General features: G+C 51.4%; 2 protein-coding genes across 3 annotated transcripts in view; one reads left to right on the top strand and one right to left on the bottom strand.

The window, feature by feature from the left end:
• Positions 1 to 11,172, top strand: part of slc4a3 (solute carrier family 4 member 3) — a 37,781-nt gene extending 26,609 nt beyond the window's left edge. Inside the window, exons 14-23 of the mRNA XM_086145399.1 lie at positions 256 to 471; positions 1,275 to 1,423; positions 1,507 to 1,701; positions 1,805 to 1,984; positions 2,060 to 2,149; positions 2,231 to 2,397; positions 2,500 to 2,753; positions 2,831 to 3,000; positions 3,887 to 4,060; positions 8,003 to 11,172. Of these exons, the coding sequence (XP_086001525.1) occupies positions 256 to 471; positions 1,275 to 1,423; positions 1,507 to 1,701; positions 1,805 to 1,984; positions 2,060 to 2,149; positions 2,231 to 2,397; positions 2,500 to 2,753; positions 2,831 to 3,000; positions 3,887 to 4,060; positions 8,003 to 8,080 (1,673 nt within the window). The 3' untranslated portion in view covers positions 8,081 to 11,172. The remainder of the gene's footprint in view (positions 1 to 255; positions 472 to 1,274; positions 1,424 to 1,506; positions 1,702 to 1,804; positions 1,985 to 2,059; positions 2,150 to 2,230; positions 2,398 to 2,499; positions 2,754 to 2,830; positions 3,001 to 3,886; positions 4,061 to 8,002) is intronic.
• Positions 11,173 to 12,599: 1,427 nt separating this feature from the next.
• Positions 12,600 to 20,154, bottom strand: LOC147234750 (receptor activity-modifying protein 1). Of its 2 annotated transcripts, none has more exons than XM_086145403.1 (4): positions 20,059 to 20,154; positions 15,787 to 15,832; positions 15,077 to 15,212; positions 12,600 to 13,093 (listed from the first exon to the last, which is right to left on the bottom strand). In XM_086145403.1, exons 2-4 carry the CDS (start codon positions 15,830 to 15,832, stop codon positions 12,835 to 12,837), a joined length of 441 nt encoding a protein of 146 aa, XP_086001529.1. In that variant the 5' UTR covers positions 20,059 to 20,154; the 3' UTR covers positions 12,600 to 12,834. The 2 variants fall into 2 exon arrangements, with proteins under 2 accessions (XP_086001529.1, XP_086001527.1); XM_086145401.1 differs by lacking the exon at positions 20,059 to 20,154 and adding an exon at positions 16,694 to 17,160.
• Between the last annotated feature and the right edge of the window lie 30 nt (positions 20,155 to 20,184).

Raw genomic sequence — 20,184 nt, 5'->3', positions numbered from 1 at the left:
CCAAAAAAGCCTCGACGGGCCAAATTTCCAGTCGACTTTTCTGACGCAAAATTCCAATTTTGGTCTTGGAGGCAGATGCTCATACTTTCCCTTTTTGATAAGTCAGGACTTGCACCGAGTTTCCTTGAGCTGCCTTCCATCCACGCCTCTCGAAGGCCTCGACTCGCAGGGAACGGTTGCCGATTCGGTCGTCTCCCGGTTTTGAACGACACCGATGCTCGCGGTTCCCTTTAACCAACTGAGCCCACTCCGCAGATGTGATTCCCGAGGAAGAGGAGGAAGGGGACCAGGAGGTGGACCCTCTTAAGCGTTCGGGGATCCCGTTTGGAGGCCTGATCCACGACATCCGGCGGCGTTACCCCTGCTATGTCAGCGACCTGAAGGACGCCCTGGACATGCAGTGCATTGCTGCAGTTATCTTCATCTACTTCGCCGCGCTCTCGCCAACCATAACCTTCGGAGGTCTGCTGGGTGAGTCCACATGGCAGGCGGGGGGGCTAAATGTCAAGGTTACCTGGTTAACACCTTCCGTGAAATCGGCCTTCATCCGAAACATCTAATCCATCGTCGGTTGTGTGTCCCGTCTACGTTCTACGGGACGGGAATTCCCCGATAAACGGACCAAACCGATAAAAACAGGAACCTAGCAAAGGATTTGGGGTCGTTACGCAATTCTTCCGTGACAAAAGCGAAGAATACCAACGGCACACGCTCAAATCGAAGGAGACCCCTGCCATTTCAAAAGGGTTGTTTTGAACCGCAGACAACTGTCAGGATCTCCTCTCGGCAGCCGAGAGGAGACACGGCTGGGTCCAATTGAGAATCAGCGCCAGCTTCAGCAGCGGCCAGCTGCCGCTAATTACCACCTCCATAAATTGCCGGAGAGTCGTCGCTCTGTGGGACCCTGCCCGCGACTCTGCATGGGACGCTGCCTGTGTGTCTGTTGGGACCCTCCACCTTGAGACCCCTGACCCAACCCTGTTGCTCGGCCCACCATCTCCCCCTCGTCTCGCCGGTGAAATAAAGAGATCCGATGGGATTCCAGCCCCGGTGGTGCGGTTCCCTGCCCGAGTCCGCCCTGGCCCGTGACAACAACAGCGACATTGACGAGTTGCACCATTAGGCAACGGCTGTCCAGTTACCAAACCGCGTTCTCCACTCGAGGCCCACGTGGGTGCCGGGTACCTGTACCGGTTTACGGCTCCAAGGTTGCCGGGGTCGTTCTCTTCTTCCCAACAGAGTGTAGAAGTCAATCGTGTGTGCGTTGTGTGCAGGGGAGAAAACAGAGGGCATGATGGGAGTCACCGAGCTGATTGTTTCCACGGCGACTCTGGGGGTGATCTTCTCCCTGTTCGCCGGCCAGCCCCTGCTCATCATAGGATTCTCCGGACCCTTGCTCGTCTTTGAAGAAGCCTTTTACAAGGTAGCCAAGCTGAAGACTCGTCGTTGCGCAATGATACCGTTGCTCGGAACGCCGCTCGAAATCAAGCGCTCTCCGCCGTTTAGTTCTGCCAGGCCCACAATTTCGAGTACCTGACCGGCCGGGTGTGGATCGGCTTCTGGCTCATCTTCATCGTCCTGGTGATCGTGGCTGCAGAGGGCAGCTTCCTGGTCCGTTACATCTCGCCTTTCACCCAGGAGATATTTGCCTTCCTCATCTCCCTCATCTTCATCTATGAGACTTTCTCCAAGCTCATCAAGGTAACGGGACGCCGACGCCGCCTTCCTGCTCCCCATCGGCGCGCTTCAGTTGTATCATCTAGGTGCTTTCTGCTTCCAACAAAGTCGGTGTTGCCCCTCCCAGGTGTTCAGGGAGCACCCCCTGATGGCTCTGTACCCCACCGACTCCACCCCGGCCCCCGATGCCCACGACGTCTTTAACCAACCCAACACCGCCCTCCTGTCCCTGGTCCTCATGATGGGCACCTTCTTTGTGGCATTCTTCCTCAGGAAATTCAGAAACAGTCGGTTTTTGGGCGGCAAGGTACTTTTGTCGTAGTCGTCGACGTATCGGAGGAAATGTCGGGATTCATTGTCGGTTTTTGTCGTACTCCGCTAGGCCAGGCGGATCATCGGGGACTTCGGCATCCCCATCTCCATCCTGGTGTCGGTGTTGGTGGACTACTCCATCACAGACACCTACACCCAGGTGAGAGCGCCGTCCCTTCCGCAGCTCCTCCCCCCCCCCCATCAAGGAAGACGCTGACGCCTCCTCTTCTCCGGCTTCCAGAAGCTCAACGTGCCGTCGGGCTTCTCGGTGACGGCGCCCGAAAAGAGAGGTTGGTTCATCAGCCCGTTCGGCGACAAGCAGCCGTTCCCCGCCTGGATGATGGGGGCGTCCATTGTACCCGCCCTGCTGGTCTTCATTCTCATCTTCATGGAGACACAGATCACCTCGTACGTATCGCCCAAAAAATGCGAAAAACCAACTGCGTCGCTAACGTCAGTTTTAGCGGCCCGCTGATTTTCTACTCCGCGTCTCGCTAACACGACCCCCAGGCTGATCGTCAGCAAGAAGGAGCGACGGCTGGTGAAAGGCTCCGGCTTCCACCTGGACCTGCTGCTCATCGTCGTCCTCGGCGCCATCTGCCCGCTCTTCGGCCTGCCGTGGCTGACGGCGGCCACCGTGCGCTCCGTCACCCACGTCAACGCCCTCACCGTCATGAGCAAAGCCACGGCGCCCGGCGAGAAGCCCATGATCCAGGAGGTGAAGGAGCAGCGGGTGACCGGACTGCTCGTGGCCGTGCTCGTCGGTGAGCGAGGGCGTCTCCGTTAGCTCGCCGGTTCGGATCGCTTTCAGCTCTGATATTTGCCCCGCCCCCCTCGCCAGGTATGTCCATCGTGATGACGGACGTGCTGCGTCTCATCCCCCTGGCCGTGCTCTTCGGCATCTTCCTCTACATGGGTGTGACCTCTCTGACGGGGATCCAGCTCTACGAGCGCATCACGCTCATGGTCACGCCCGCCAAGCACCACCCGGACCACATTTACGTCACTAAGGTGACGCCCTGCTTCCATGTTCTCTCTGTGTCTCATCAGTGTGTTGGTGGTTGTGTGCCTCTGTGATTGGGTGAATCCAAAAAAAAAAATGATAGTAATAATAAAAATTGATGATAATAATAGGGAAATTTTCTGGCCCATATATTGTTGGTTAGAAATATAAATATGTCCAAATGCTATTAAAATGAAAATTAATATGACTTGATGGAATGACAGATTTGGACACTTTTTTATTTGTTATAATTTCTCCACCCACCAGATCCCAATAAGACTCTTGACACAACCTTTTTTTTATACTATTTAGCTTAATAATATACACTGCTCAAAAAAATAAAGGGAACACTTAAAAAACACATCCCAGATCTAAATGAATGAAATACTTTGCTCTTTACACAGTTGAATGTGCTGACAACAAAATCACACAAAAATGATCAATGGAAATCAATTGTATCAACCCATGGAGGTCTGGATTAGGAATCACACTCAAAATTAAAGTGTAAAAACAAACTCCAGGCTGATCCAACTTTGATGTAATGTCCTTGAAACAAGGCAAAATGAATCTGTGTTGCTTCCTGAGTGGACACTATGATTTCACAGAAGTGTGATTGACTTGGAGTTACATTGTGTTGTTCAAGTGTTCCCTTATTTTTTTTTTGAGCAGTATATTTTATTACAATAATAATAATATTAAAATCAGTCATTACAATTTCCTTGAAAAAAAAAGTGATGCAATACAGAATTGTCCACTAGATGGAGCCAAAAACATGTCAGATAGCCTCCTTAGCATAGGGACAGGTGAAGGGCCGAAGTGTGTGTGTGTGTGTGTGTGTGTGTGTGTGTAATCCTCTGCCCACTGCCGACCACCTGCCCCCGTCGTTCCCTCCAGGTGAAGACGTGGCGCATGAACATGTTCACGGCCTTCCAGCTGGCCTGTATCGTGGCCTTGTGGGTGGTTAAATCCACCGAGGCCTCCCTGGCCTTTCCCTTCGTCCTCATCATGACGGTGCCGCTGCGCCGCCTCGTCCTCTCCAGGATCTTCGAGGAACGCGAGCTTCAGGCGGTAGGCTTCCTTCCCTCCGTGCCTCCACCCGCACAGTTAAATTCCCACTGATTTTACATTATTTGTTTCATCATGTGAACGTTTCGGGGGGGGTGGCGGCGGCGGTGGTGAAACAGAAAGTCCGCCACTGCTGCCGGGAAACGGGATCCAGGGCTCCATCCTGGAGGAGCTGGACCTCGCGTTTCCAGTCCAATTCATCACCAAAAAAATAAATAAAAATACACATCAGAGGGCCTTCCATTCGTCAACTTTCTCTGAAGCGGGACGTAAACAGCGCTGGCCCTCGGCTCCAGAAGGACCCGTCGACCCCCAAGCAGCGTGGCGGGGGCTCAAGAAAAATTATTATTAAATAAATAACATCATTTAAAAATTCCTCGAAAAAAGACGGCGTCAACAGCACCAGGAATGGAGGTTAAAAATAAGACGAAAGACGCGGATGAATAAACTGAAATAATCCGGTTTTGGCTAGCTGAGCGCATTCCCTAAACAGGAGGGGAAGAAAAAATCAACAAATCAAATTTAAATGGTTCACAAAAAAAAAAAAAAGAGCGCAGGATTGAATCCGATCAATTGTTGATCGAATAGAGACGGATTAATCGGAAGTTAATCACACAAGTTAATCTTTTTTGATATTAAAAAAACCTGTCCTTCCTCCTCCTTCACCCTCAGACGTGTTCTTTCCAATCCCCCTCTATCACGGCGACAGGCTCATGGGAAACCATCCTCAGCACCTGTCACCTCCTCCGGCCTGGAAAAGAGAGGAAAGAGGGTGATTCACTGTTGCCTCCTCCTCCTCTTCTTCCTTCTTCTTCCTCTCCTTCTTCTCTTCTTGAGCGAACGCAGGGTTGTCAATCCGTTGCTGCGGAGAAGTAAATTCTCGGGCCTTATTAGTCACGGAGGCGGCTGAATCACAGAAGGTGACGGTGTGTGTGTGTGTGTGTGTGTGTGTGTTGCTACTGTATGATGCCGGAGAGGGGAGGTTATGGGATGTCAGCGTCACGGTGACCTTTCTGATGCCCGGTATGCTCTCCTTCCTGGGTTCTCCTCATGTTCTCCATCTTCTTTCCGTAGTTCCAAAAACAGTGGTTTGAACTCTCAGGCACCAAATCCATGGTTCCACCGGACTCTTTGAGTGTAACTTCTCCAGGTTCTCCTGCTTGGTTCTCCCCATGTTCTCCATGGGAACCATGTTTCGACCTCTCACCTAACAGTAAGACGGTTGTAGGTTCTAATCCTTCTGGGATGGTTCCCCTGCCTGGGTTCTCGCCAGGTCCTCCATCTTCTTCCCGCTGTCAGAAATCAGTCTTGGTGGGTGTGAATGAGACGGTGACTTACAGCTCACCTGGTCCAGGTTCGACCTTCAGATGGGATGGATCAAGCCGTTCACGCCAGTCGGCCCTCAAAGGTTCCTGGTTCCATCCCGTCCGGGTTCTCGCTACGACGGTTCAACACGTCCGATCACAACACGATGTTGTTTCGATTTAGTATCCGGGCCAGCCTGTCTTTCGAGGGAGTCCGCGCCGACCCAGGAGAAAACCCCCCGGTGCTACGCCGCTCCCGTCTCCTGGGCCTGCTCCTCGGTCGGAAATTAAAAAGGCGAGGGGGCCGGAGGGAAATCAGAACAATACGGACCAGCTCTGGTTCCAGGCACGGCAAATACCCTGGATTTCTGAACCTACACGTAACATGTATCCCCGGGGGCCCGGGGACCGCTGCGTTGTGCAATCGCCGTTGTGTAAGAATGCAGACATGCACTTGCGGGACGACTCCCAGCACCGCCAGGTCGCCGGTGGTGGATGAATTTGAACCTTTTGACCCACGCAAGGTTGGCGGTTCGAGTCCTCGGGCAATCCGGAGTAGCTCTTGAACGGCCGGCTTAACGCCTCGCAGTGCAGCGCCATGTCTTCGATGGCGCAGGTTGAGCATACCGGTTACTGCGAAAAGAATCGGGACGCTACGAGGAAGGCGACTGGACGGGAAGACGACAGCGGCCGCTACGCAATGAGGTGCGTGCGAAGCCGAAGAAACGGGGCAAAGAAACATAGAACGGGAAATGCAGCACTATGTCTTCGATAGCGCAAGTTGAGCATACCGGTTACTGCGAAAGGAATCGGGAAACAGCCCAGGTTGAGCATACCGGTTACTGCGAAAAGAATCGGGACACTACGAGTTAGGCGACTGGACGGGAAGACGACAGCGGCCGCTACGCAATGAGGTGCGTGCGAAGCCGAAGAAACGGGGCAAAGAAACATAGAACGGGAAATGCAGCACTATGTCTTCGATAGCGCAAGTTGAGCATACCGGTTACTGCGAAAGGAATCGGGAAACAGCCCAGGTTGAGCATACCGGTTACCGCGAAAAGAATCGGGACACTACGAGTTAGGCGACTGGACGGGAAGACGACAGCGGCCGCTACGCAATGAGGGGCGTGTTAAGCCAAAGAAACATGGAACGGGAAACGCGGCAAAAGGGGCGGTAAATGCATGGTTGACATTCACCCTCCGTGGCGGGGAGTCATTCTTACTGGCATCCCGGCGCCGCTGCATATCCGTCATCTGAAAATATGTAGCCCAGCGGGACATTTCTATTTTTAACCCATCGGCGTGGACCGTCTGGTCTCATGTGTCATACATCCCTTACATCAATATTATTTTAGTTTTCTTTTGAGGACTTTGCCAGTCCTTTCATCTCTTCTTCTTCTGCTCTCCACTGGAGGCACCAGGATACAAGCGCAAGATTTATTTTCTTATTATCCCCCCCCCCCCGATCTGATCTGGAATCGCCAACTCAGCAATCGGGTCAGACGGAAAATGTGATGTCATTACGAGCGGGGAACTGCTAACGTAATTAGCATTGGCGCGGCACATCAGCAGGTGAGTTTAGCGCTCAGATTTGTAATCGGTTCCCCGATAAACCACTATACAAGGGTCCGCAATGTCCGAACCGGACCGCCGGGGGACTCCTGGGGTTCGGTTTTTGGGCCTGTTTCATAGTGGAACTGGGAGCAGATGTGCACTCTGCCCGGGGCCAAGGATTCGCTCGGATGGGATCAGGTGACTCGGGATGGTTGTCACAGCTGGTGCGGAACACAGGGCTCGGTTTCGCCCCCCAACCTCCCCCCCCGGTCCCCACGGATCATTCGGTACAGATCCGCAAAGAAAATCTTTCTTGGTACAAATGATAGTTTTTCATGGATCTTATTTTGAAAAACGACTGTATCCACCGCACTTAACTCTGCCGCACCGTTTCACACATCAGTTACCACAAGCTAGCCCTTGAAAAAAAAAATGAGCCAGAAACAGAAGTTGCCGGAGAGCTTTCTCGGGAGGAAACGAGCAAACAGTGAGACTGCAGATGTGTCGTAGACTGCCAGCAAAAACAAAGCTGCATTTAAAAGAAGATTCCTACCTAAGTTACAGGTTCGTCGCAACATGTGATACCCAAAATCTGCCCCCGCAATGCGTTATTTGCGATGAAGGGCTTGCTAATGAAGCTGTGAAACTGAATTCTGACAAAACACCCTGCGCTAAAAGAAAAGCCCTTGCAGTTTTTTGAAAGAAAAAAAAAACAATTGATATTATAGTGCAAGATTATTGTAATTGCCTGATAAGAAGTGTAACTGTTGTATTCAGATTAAATGCATTGTCATGCATAAAACTGGTACCAGGCAGGAAAAAGGTTGGGGTCCACTGGTCATGTTCCCTTGTCGGTTTGACCCCAACAAAGGGGTCCCATCTTCTCTACCTGGGATTTAAAGGCAACTACTGGGAGCCGGGCGGGTTCTTTACCCCCAAGCGATAGAACTCTGACCGTAGAATCATGCTGTCCTGAGAAACGTAGGACCTGTACAGCCTTGGATATGTTAGAGCCATCTCCATGCTACACTTTTGCAGGGTCCGTGGTGTCGTGCAAAGACCTGACGTCCCTTTCCTCTCCCCACAGCTGGACTGCGACGAAGACTCCCCGAACTTCGACGAGGACGGGCGCGACGAGTACAACGAGATCCACATGCTGGTGTGAGAAGCAGGAGCCTCTTCGGAGAACTCCCTCAGCGGGGCGTGCTACCGCTGGCGCTCCCAAGCCAGGAAAAGACGTTTGTAAAATATCTAGAGCAGGATAATCTCTTCTTCCTCGCCTTCCCTCGATACTCGGCGGCGCCTCGGCAGGTCTCGATTCACTCACGGGGTACAGGGGAACAAGCGATGATGTAAGCCGGTCCAATCCGAACCCCCTTGAATATCTTTCCTGCCGATACCTTTAAATGACCCCTCAGGTTCGGGGCACACGTGCGATGGGGACGGCGACTCGGAGTCGTCGGCACGCTTGCTGGTGTCTGTAGGGTTCTGGAAAAGAGGGTCGGTTTCCACACGTCAAGTGGCAATAGACAACGTTTTCTTTTGGCTAATCGTAAAAGGAAGCACCTCGAAACAAGGGAGTTCCAAGTTCTAGTCCACTCCTTGCGTCTCCACATTTGGGTTTTCTCCGGATCCCCGATTGTCCTCCAGCAACGAAGACTCTTGAATCGTTCGAAGGTGCGAATAAGGCCGAATGAGATGGTGATTGACAGGTGAACCTTTGACGGACAGCTGACCCATCCTTGTTGCACCCCACCTCTGGGATGGCCTCCGGCCCCCCCTTCCAACCCTGCGAACAGAACAGGCCACTAGATACGTCACTAATCATGGTATAATACCGTTATTACTAGAGAGTACAGCGGCACCTCATTTAGTTTAATCCAGCGTTGAGGTTCTGGTGATGTTCCAGAGAGTTCCCCCTCCCCCGTAGCAGTTGGCCCAAGCCCACTTTACTTAACACTAATAGTTGTCTAATTGTTTAAAAGTCAAGTACTGCTTATTTTACTGGGTTAGTAAGTAACAGTACCCGAATGGATGTTCATCTGACCGCTCGGTTCTCAGCCCGCGAGTCGGCGTGAAGTTCTGCGGAGGTGATCCGCGGTTGTCGTCTCCACAACACGTTTTCTGCCGGTTCGACTTTCACACGGCGAGCTTTAAAACCATCCCTCTTTGAGTTTCCATCCGCCATCGTTTATGCGCATTTATTAATTTATACTTGAAAAAAAAAAAAACCTGGGTGGAAACACTTAAAATAAAAAGTGGTGTAAAGTGGTGATGGTTCTGTTTCCAGTGTTTTGATAGCTGCTCGGCCCCCGGAGGAAAATGAAACGCAATCCAGCCCCTTCCAACAACTGTCATGGCACTTGGAAAGAACGGAGACAAGAAAGAAAAGTTGTCTATTGCCGCTTGTGAAAAGCCGTTTAGTGCCAGCCAGGCGCTAACTTTACTCCGAGGTACTCCCATTCCTGCAGGTTCCCTCCCGGGGGAGGATCTTTCTCACCTACCCGGGGCAAACAAAGGGTAGCCCGAGACGCCCCCGGCAACCGGGACGCCACGTCAATGCTCACGTTAATGTAGCTAATCCCTGCTTGCTAATTTCTCGCAAAGCATTGTTAGCCGCTGGTTTTACTGCATCGGCTGCTCGCGTTTTGGTCGGTAGTCGGCGTTCAACCTCGGCCGAAGGGACGTTGTAATCTGGGTTGTGTTGAGGCAACGTTCACTGAGACAATTAGGCTAAAAACCACTAATCATAGCTTAGCTTAAATCCTTGCTAGCCAAGTCAATCCCAACAAGAGCAGGTCTGGGCCGTATGCTTTAAGATGATCTGCAGAAACCCAACTACCCAACGAGGATGCAAGGCGTCTGCCGTTTACCAGGCGCAAACCTTTGCCAGATCCATAAAGAGGAGGTATGACTGGAACAAATGTTCTGTTAGTGCTAATCCCAGTAGTGCTGACAGTTACATGCTAATAACCCAAATGACACAACGATAGCTTTAATGATAAGAAATGAAACAATGGTGGACGCCTGGTGAGGCGCTGCAGGAGATCAAGCCACGCTCGCTTGGAACCTGTGAGATGAGAGAGCCCAGGCAGGAGATAACTATCATGCACTGATGAAGGGAAGCAGTGCATGATGGGATATAAGCCCATAGCGCCATAACGCGCTAACATCCAAGGGTAATGAGAGCTCAGCTGCTCTGCCGTGAGCGCTGCGCCGCTGCATTGACACCAGCAAGACGTTTAATGACGAACCCAGCGTGGAGCGGCTTCGGTTGTAGAAAAAAAAAAACAAACAAACCTGTGTGAATTGACCTCCTCGCGCCGACCTTCTTCTGCCACCGCCTATAGATTTGCGAAGGCGCGTGAACAAGAAGCCGGGCGTCCCCTTTCCTTCTCTGCGCGGTTGGAGCGCCTCTGACTGAGGGAATTTGTCACTGCCAAGCTGAGCTCCCTGCTTTGGGAGCCTGCTCTGTAAATACGGCGCCAAATTTTCTAGAGGCTGTGTGAGAAGATAAAAACCTAGAGGTTTGTCGCCGTACTTTGTCCGGGCGTAAATGCCAGACCCGCCGGTTCCGCGCTGACCCGTACGAGTCCCGACCTTATTTTTCTACTCATCTACCCGACCTTTGGGATTCGGCGCCGGGGATGATAATCGTCGCTGTTTAAGACTTAAAAGAAAGCTGGCGCGAGATTAAAAAAAAACATGGTTGTGTAGTTTGACACTGTCAAAACAGCAAAACGTCATCATTCATCTACCCTTTCATCTTCCCTTCAAGATTTCCATAAAGCATGGTGCGCTTTTTCACAGATGTCATGAATAATATAAGAACGCGCGTCAAACAGAGGAGCGCGGAGGCTAAGCAAACACTCCGGGACTGAAAAAGACAGAAAAGAAAAAGGAAAAGGACCCGGGAGCAGCTGAGAGCTGGCGCGGCGCGTGACTGATGTGCTGTGCAGAAAAAAAGAGCGCAAGATCGGATGATGATGTAGTATCAGCGTGTTTGCCGGGACCGTCGTCCCGCCAGTTCGTAAGTGGTATTCTGATCCGTTTTTTCGCGCTTTCAGGATCTTCCGTCGCACAGAAACCGATGGTTTTGACGTCCATACATCCAGAGGTTTTTCCTAGATTTGTACAAAGTTCTCGCCGATGTGTTTTTAGTCCAGACGTCCCCCGACGCTCTGGAATCACCGATCTTAGAACGTCTGTGTGTTGGAACCGAGCCTGACGTAGTGAATAAACCGAATGAAAAACCTGTGTGGGTTCTCTCAAAAGCCTCCTGGTAGATTTGCATCACTTGTTTGATCCAGAGACAAGAAGTCGACTAGTAGCTAAGCTAGCGGCAATGTCAAGAAGACAACGGAGGAGGGCGCAAATCACCGAAACCGACTCCAAGTCCCGTATTTCCCTCTTCTGGATGACGCCTCACCGGGATCCTCAAGTTCTCCCTTTCCACTTTGAAGGACAGTGTACATCCACGGTAAGTACCCCGCTAGTAATACTAGCATAGCAGAAGAATATCAGTATCACATGTGAAGTTTTGTTTCTAGGAGTTACTGTCTTGTTGGCACCAGCGGGGTCATCCTTGCAGCCTCTAATTGTCCAATCAGGAGCAGCTTTACCTCAGCTTGTCCCGCGTGAATCTCACTTGAGTCTTCGGTCTGTAAACACTCCCTCTTGGGCTCTTAAGTTTGAGTGTGTCCCTGCGTGTGCACGTGCTAAAAGCAAGATCCCGTGGAAAGGCGAGGTCGTGCGAAGAGTGAGGCGCGCCGAACCCAGGAAGTGGCTTTGAACGCGCGCCGGCCATTAATCTTGCGAACCCAACCGTTGTTTTCTTTGGGCGAAGCCGTGCCTGGATGCGCGAGAGAAACGCCCCCGTTCCCGCCTCTCTCCGGGTTAATGAGTCACGGAACCCGACGCGGGACCCGCTCCGGGGCCGAGCGCCCAAAAGCCGGAGAGGCAGGGATTCGCGATTATTAGATCCAGATCTCCAGCGAGGCTGGATGTGTTCTCAGGTGCGGCCCGGACTTGGCAGGCGCTGCCGCGGCCCTTGATTACAATTTATGAAAGTTCATTAAGAGCAGGACGCAAGCGGGATACCCACCTCCCGTTTTGCATGTCAATCCATTCATCTTCCTTGAGAGGCGCAAACAAAACTGGTGTTTCCTGGCGTTTACCTCCTTCGAGGGAAAGTACTGGTTTTTGACTTTGCGTTTTGACGGGAATCAACAAACCAGAGAGCCTTTTGTCGAAATACACGTTCCGACTGGTCAGCACTTTTCGCTTTGCAAAGGCTCATGCTTACATACTTGGTCTTACCGTTCCCTGCACCTTCGTCAGAGCCAATCGCAACTCCGATCTTGCGCAAGGGCAGTGTCTAAACATGCGCCCCATCATAGTTCTGGAGCCTCCTTGGATCCTTCGGCTCGTCCGGTACCATCTTGGGGGACTGATGCTAGGCGGAATGAGGAGACGCCCCAGTTACCGCAAGCCGGAGTCTCAACCCCGCATGGGATGGTGAGACACCGGCCAATCAGGAAGAGCCGTCGGGCTGGTTTGAGGCTCTCGGCTGTCAGTTAGCCCTTGCAGTAAATGTGTTCCTTAATCGTTATTATTCAGTGCGGAGTCTTGCGAAGCTGCCTGAGAGCCCGATTTGCGAAGGCAAAATTGTAAGTATTCAGGCTTTTATTCTGAAATTCATACTGATTGCCACGTCAGGGGATTGAGGCATACAGGCGGGAAAGGGTGATTAGCAAATCAAACCAAATAAGGCACAACTCACAGAACAAAAAAAGGCACAAGGTAAGCGTCTGAATTGACGCTAACGGTCCCAGATTAGGTGTCTAATTCGGCACCAGAATGAAAGCAGTGGTGGCGTTCGGACCCGAGCTTGCAGCCCTCCAGACCGCAGCCGCCTCCTCAGAGTCCCACGGAGCTGCCCATCTCCTGGTTCCAGGTGGCGAGTTTGCCGCACAGGAGCGGCAGGACAAAGGCGACCGCGGTGAGCGGCGCGATCAGCGTGACCAGGGTGAAGAGCGGCGGGTCCTGGATGTCCTCGCAGATGGCAAAGTACTCGCGGTGGACCTCGAGAAAGACGGTGTCCGTCAGCGAGCGGTATGCCCGGCAGTCGGTCTTTTTGGCCACGTCGTCCACGCAGTACTTCAGCTGGTTGTAGATGCTACGGGAGAAAAAGAGCTCAGAGGTCACTTGGGCAAAAAGTCTCATATTAGCATTGGCAAGTGGATTAGCATCTGCTCTGAATCGTGTTTCTGAACATGGACAGTGGATAACATTTAGTTTTTACTGAAAAAGACACTCCATTGGACACCAGACGTCCCCAGGTGCTGGATGGACCTGTCAATCAAGTCGAGGCAGGTCTGATTTTATTCATTAGGCGCCAAATCTGAGGATACTATCCAGTGAGTAGAGCAGGTCTGGACCACACTCCTCAAGATGACCTACAGAAATCCAACATTTCAAGCCACAACCCTTGGAAAGCTGTGAAATGAGGTAGCCCAAGGACTCGGGAGAAGATACGAGGTTAGGATCAAGCACAGGATGGGTAGAACGGGAACAATGAGAGAAGTGCATTGTGGGATTTCCCCTCAGCACAGTGAGCCTAGGGGAGCAGACTGGGACCTAGCTTAGCACTACTTTTAAACCCTCCAAAAAAAGTCCCAAAAAGAAGAGTTTCAAGAGAGTGTCCGCCCCAGCGGATAGAGACGATTCCAGAGATTGTCAGGTAGCCCTGCCCTAAAGCGAACCCCGGATTCATCATTGGATACTTTTCTGCCCTCGCTGGCCATCGGAGGCCACGCTGGTTCCGGTGGCAACGGTGGCAACGGTGGCCTTGTGGCGTCCACTCAGCTCGCACCGGCTCCTCCGACCCGAACCTCCGTGAACGCTTCGCTTGGCGTCGCTTTGCCATGAAAATACGGGTGGCTCGCCCTGATCGCAGCCGCCCGGAGATTTAAGGTCTCCGCGCACGGCTGCTGTATGGAAACAAAAACCCAGGAGCCGGAGCCCAACGTTTCTTTCATGAGAAGGATGACTAATTAGCTGAGACCGGCGGTAAACAGGAAAGTATCTAACTTTCCCATGACTGAAGGCCGTATATCTTTAGCGGAGGAGCCATAAAAAGGGCGTAATGCACCGCCTCATCCAGGCTTCCTGTGCCGAGCGCGGGGGCGGCGCGCGGGCACGCACGCGAGGCGCTAGCAGCGCTGACTCACGGACGGCATCGCGTGCTAATGAAATTGCGATCTAGCGCTTCCAAGGCTCGCGGCGGGGGCCTTTTGAACGGCCGACCCGGGTTGACGAAAGTGCTGCAATAATAATAATAATTCAAAAACAAGAACATGATTGATATAAAACATTAACGTGCGTGGACACCAGAAGGCCGGGAAGGGAAAAAAAGTGGAAAATATAAGGCACGGGAGACTTAAAAGGAAAAATAGCGCATAAAACCTCGAGGGCGCTCAAAGGCCTAAGAAAACATGCGGGTTTTAAGTTTAGCTGAAAGTGTTTACAGAGAAGGAACACGTAACAGCTCCAAAGCCTTCAGGCCAGATGCCGCTAATGCGCGGTCGTCGCTAACCTTTAGCCCCGTCGTAGACGCAGCTGGTCCGGCGAGTTCTGGCGTTAGCCCCCGGGGGCGGAGGGGGGGGACCGGGGGTACCTAGTTATTGGCCTGGCAGCTGAACCCATCCACAGCTGCCAGTGAGACGGAGTGGACTGGCCCACTCCCAGGCAGGGGGGCACCGCCGCGAGCCCGTCGACGGGAAATTAAGGCATTCGTAAGAATCGAAAGGACGCTACGGGAGGAGTGGGAGGGCCTGAGTTTATTTCTGTGCTTGAATATGCTAACGTTTTGCAACAGATGGGATAAATATAGAATTCAATAAGGAAAGCGTCATCTACTTCGCCTTCCCGCCGGCATCCTGTCGTAACATTACGATGTTTAGAAGCTGAAACCAAAGGGGACGTGAAAAAAATCAAATCCTAAAGGCCCCAGAATGGAGCCCTGTGGGACTCCTCGGGCGATTGGAGCATACCGAACCCTTACAAAGAAGGGTTGGAATGCTCCAAGCGGTTCGGTAGGGTTTTTTCCCGCTCCCTTATCAGAGCATAGTTTATCAGGAACCAGAAGAAAGCGATTTACCCTTTCACGCCAGGCCACGGGCAGCCGCCGCCGTGGCCGCTCGCATTCATCCTGCCGCGGAAAAGCGTCAGGCAACCATCGACGCTGCTGTCGAAGGCGGGTCGGTCACACGGCGGGGCGAGATTCTGAGTCACCCCTGGAGAAAGCAGACACGTGAAACACTCGAGACTGACACCCACCTAAGAAATGCTATGAAAACAAACAGGCTGTAATTTCCTGACTATTGAGCGCACCTGAATATAAGCTGCACCGGCTACAAATAAACAAATAGACCGCACTTATCTATAAGCCGCGGTTGTCCACATAGTAACATGAGATATTTCCACAAAAACTTTTTTTTTAATTTTCATATGCTCAGATGTTCAATATATTAAATACATTTGTATCTAATATATTGAACATCCACAAATAAGTACTGGAAATGCTTTTTTTCTGAACAGTGATCACAGATGTATGTGAAATATTTTGGCGGCATGCAGCTCTTAAACCGCAGAAAATCCGTCAATTTGCCACATCATTGTTTAAGCCGCGGTCTTCATAGCGTATGGAAAAAGTTGCGGCTTACAGTCCGGAAATTGCGGTAAATACTTGCGGGGAGAAATATTTGACAAACCCACTCCCGTCATAGCTGCTCAGTTTAAAAAATAAGAAGGCGTTGCGTGCTACAATAGCGGCCGCTGTGGAAATCACGCCACCTGCTGCCGTCTTACCTGCGCTGATGAAGACGAGCGTCAGCAAAATCACGGTCCACCCCATCTGCCGAGACAAACCAATTCGGTCAAATAAGGGGTGTAAGTGTAAGCCACGTTACTCAAAAAAAAAACATCAGTAATAACACGGTAACTACATGTTTATTACCATTTAACTGCAACAAACAAATTATTCAGCGTCTCTTGAGATAAACGATAAGATAAAATGATCCCCATAGGGGAAATTCTTTTGTCACAGCAGGGTAACAGTTATAGTGTCAATGAATATGACAATAAATATAAATACAGAAATTGTGGTATATAAAATGTAATGATTTTTAAAAGTAAGTCGCGTTCAGATTCAATAGATTCAATTTATTCATTTTAATCCTCAGCTGTACGCAGAGGATTTTATATAAGCCGAGTCAAACGGAATGTTACAATAAATATCTAAAATATAGAAAGTGAAAACATTTTCCACTCGCATCGACATCTTTATTTCTCTCATCCAGCACATGGATGTCTTCCATACTCTGTCACTTAGACCCATTAAAATCAAGATTTTTTTTCATTTAATCTTCTTCTTAATTTCAATCTGTGTCATAACTGGAAAGTTTCCTTGACGCGGAAGAGCTAATCGCACAAGAGTTTGCTTTACCTTTCAGTAAAGATACAAAATAAGAAAACAAACGCATCCATGAAACGCTAACCCGCCGGCTCTCGATGAGCCGCTAGCTAAAACAACTTCCTGTTCTCCCGACAAGGAATATCGACCATCGGCGACCCGGTGAAGGTGATGGATTCCCGTGGCTGAACGTGGAAGCGCTCGCTAACTGTGCAGGGAAGACGCACACAAATGCTGAAATATCTCCCCGGTGGGGGTTCGAGTTACAGGACCGATGGGCGCGGAAGGAACCGCAGCGCTTACCTCAGGAACGGGCCTTCCTCCGTGCTCCAGCTGTGGTATTTTCTTTCGTACTGCCGGTCGGCCGATCGGAGGGACGGATGCCCCCGCTCGCTCCGCCCGCCCTCGCTAATCTTGTCCACTATCAGCGCTAGCTCGTAATTGAATTGCGCAACCGCGGAGCGCAGGCTGCTTCCGTTCCCATAGCGGAGCCTCCCGGCCGCCGGTTCCCATCCTCCGTCCGCGACCCCCCCAGGAACACTCGCTCGGGGAAGAACTGGGGAGGAGGCTTACGTGTCAACAAGAGTGCTCGCTGATGGGCCGTCAGCTGACGTCGCTTGCTTTTCTAAGGGCCAAAGAGGAGCCCCGGGGTAAAAATAAACTGAGCGAAAGCAAGAAAACACTAACCCGGGTTTGTTCGGGGACCAAAAAAACAACAAAAAAGCAAAGCAAGCTGGATTCTAACGACCCTTAGGGGATCTTTATCTTCAGCAGTATGAGATTATTTCCCAAAATTTCAGTTTTAAAGCGGGACTGAGTGACGCATTGAAAGTTCAGCTTGATGTCACGCGGTGATTCATGCTAGTAACACTGCCGTCTGCTAGCGTATTAGCATATCGCTGAGATTTTTCTGAAGAATGCAGAAGAATCGGGGGGGAGGGGCTTAACCGTCACTCCCCCTCGTAGCATAGCGGCTAATTGGTGTTTTGCGGCGCGATCGGCCCCAAACAATCCTTCCTTAACCCCCCCCCCAGTTCCCCGTTTGGAAAATATGATCCAGCTTCAATGGCATTTCTTTTGTCCTGGCTGAACATCGTCGGGGGAGGGGCGGCGGCCATTAAAGTGTCTCTCAACGCCGCTTTATGCGGTCGTTTCACCCGGCGTGCACAATCAAAGATCCCGATGCTGTCCTGGTACGGCCCATTCATTCTGCGTTGCCGGGCAACAAGCAGCCATAATATAATCACGGTAAGGAGTGGTCATAAGGAAACATTGCCACCTCCTGAAATTGGAGGCGTAATGGTGGGGGGGCGCGGGGGGGTGAAGGGGGGGGTCCATGCTGTTTGGACAATGTCTGTGCTTTACAGTAATGGAAAATATTTTCTCAGGTAAGAACAAGAAACGGGGCGGGGGTGCGAGCCAGATATTTCACAAGTGTACAAGTCGTCTTGCAACTCGCCCTGTTTCCGAATTACAAGGTGTCCATCACTGGGACCACAAGTGTGCTACACGGTGCGTGAGCGAGGGTAAAAAAACGTGAGCGACGACTCCGTGAAGACGTGTTCGTGTCATTCGTGAAACTTCAACCGGGATCCGGTCGCTCCACTCCTCTCCTGGGAAACGGGCGGAGGACTCGGATCCGGTTCGAATCCTTTGCGCTTCGAAAGAGTCAAGCGGATTTACAGGACCCCTGAAGCTGTTTCGAATCAGGCTCCGACACGGAACGGCCTTGATATTTCCAGAATATTGATTGGTAAGGAAGCCTCTCCTTCACCGCCAACAGCGCACCTCCGGGATTCAGCCGGCAGTTAGCGTTAGCGTGATCGCTAATCCGAAACCTCTGTTTCCCGAGCTCCGGCGCGTCAACCGCCGCCGCTCCGCTCGGACCACCCATGTTGGGGGAGATAAAACATAACATGAATTCAAACCCCTGTGTTGGGGGCGATGGGGTTCGGACAGAGGCATATTTAATATTTTTTATCCTAGCGGGAAGTAGCTTTTGTTTCATACATTTACGCTAGCATACACTGTGTGCTGCGCTTCTTTCTCTAGCGGGTCAAAGAGCAGGGCCAGAATCTCGGGTTCGGCGGCTAGCTTGCGTCGGCGCCTCTGGGGAATACGCGATTTCCGTCGTAGTCTCAAAAAATCACAAAAGTATTTTGCTCTTATGATAGCACACATTTAGCCATTTTCAATAGCGGCCTGTTGTGTTTAGCTAGTACGTACATGGCATATGTAATTTACTCCAAAAACACTGACGTGGCACTTTTTCCTTTTTCACACTCTTGATCCTATAGCCCCCCCACACACACACACACACACACACACCTGATGCAAGCGTCATGAGTGGGCGAAGTGAGGACGGACGGCCCTGACAGACATGACCTCATGGCTCTGGGTGTTCTTTTTTTTTTTTGCAAAAAGCGCCTTGCGTTTTTCCCCGCCTAGCCTAGGAGGTGAGACACGTGGCCGGTCGCCGCTGCCGCCACTACCACCGCTCTCCCGCCCCGTCATCGAGCGCAACGTCGAAATCCCATAATTGTCAGACTCCTGCCCCAGTTCGACGGTGCAAGATATTAAAGAGCGCTAATAGCCGTCTCGTGTTTCCCTGCAGGCGCATCGGTGTGACCCGAGATGATGAAGACGATGCCGAAATCTGCGGTGCCGCCGGCTGGGGTGAGGGCGCGGTCTTCTTCACGGATAGATGAATTCCATCCTTAAAATGGCCGTAGGGCGACGAAAGGCACATCTAATGTAATTCAGTTACATCAGTTTGTGGGCATTTTTAATTATAGCCTAGAGGGTGTTTAGACATGGAACAGGGATTGAGGCTTCTCAGAAACTAAGAGGCGGCAGAAACCCTGAAAGTGTCAGGGGGGGAAAAAAATGGTGGTTTCCCAAATATTCCCCTCTGGCTGGATTTTCCTTTTTTTCTATCCCGTCCCCAGACATGGTGTCCGTGGACGGGGTCGTCTCCTCCATCGTCGCGCGGTCGACATCGATTTTGCGTTGGCCCTCCGATGACGACAAGCCGGCCGTCCACACGGGATCCCCGGGAACCAGACGCCGATTGGAACTCTTGCGGATTACCCAAGAGGACCAGCTGTATTTTGCTCTTTTGTCTCTGCCGCCTTCATTTATCTTTCTTTCATTTCAAAACATGATAACCGGCTGCCTTTGTCCGCTTTGAAATCCAGTTATCTTCGGCACTCAGGCAGGTCGCTTACCTCCCACAGCTGGGGAATCCTATGACTAGGCTACTAGCGCAGGTGGCGGTATGTCCGCAATGCAATTGTCCCTGCGGATTAGTGTCTTTTTATGATTAGCATCACCATAGCATGCCCTACCAGCTTTGGTAGCGGGCCTCGTACAAGGACTAGCTTAACTTCACCCGCTCCTGTAAGCCAGTACTAAGCCTTTTGCTAGCAACGCTAGCCAAAGATTCCAGTGCTGAGCCTTATTTCAGAGTGAGCATCACTTAGCAGAAAGCACCGGCACGTGCACACAACATTAATTACATGGTAACTATGTCACGGTTGCAATCAGAGCGGATGAACGGTAGCCGTAGTGTTTACTATTTCGCGTGTTGTCGTGTCCGTATGTTGTCCGGGGCGGCCGACGCCTTGGATCTAAAAAGTGGCGTTTCGAATCATAACAAGATGCTTTACCTTAGCAAAAACCGCACCCGGGCTGCTGGAGCTTCTCGTGAACCCAAAAGTGGCGAGCCAGAGTTTGAACTTATGACAGATAACAAGAGCAGAGGCCGCTCTTGTTTGCTCAGCCTGGGAGCAGAG

This window comes from Fistularia commersonii, chromosome 4 (genome assembly GCF_037954325.1).
Source record: "Fistularia commersonii isolate RoL2024-O1a breed Wild chromosome 4, RoL_Fcom_v1.0, whole genome shotgun sequence".
Classification (NCBI taxonomy): domain Eukaryota; kingdom Metazoa; phylum Chordata; class Actinopteri; order Syngnathiformes; family Fistulariidae; genus Fistularia; species Fistularia commersonii.
Note: the sequence above shows the minus strand (reverse complement) of the source record. Positions and strands in the feature narration are given on the sequence as shown.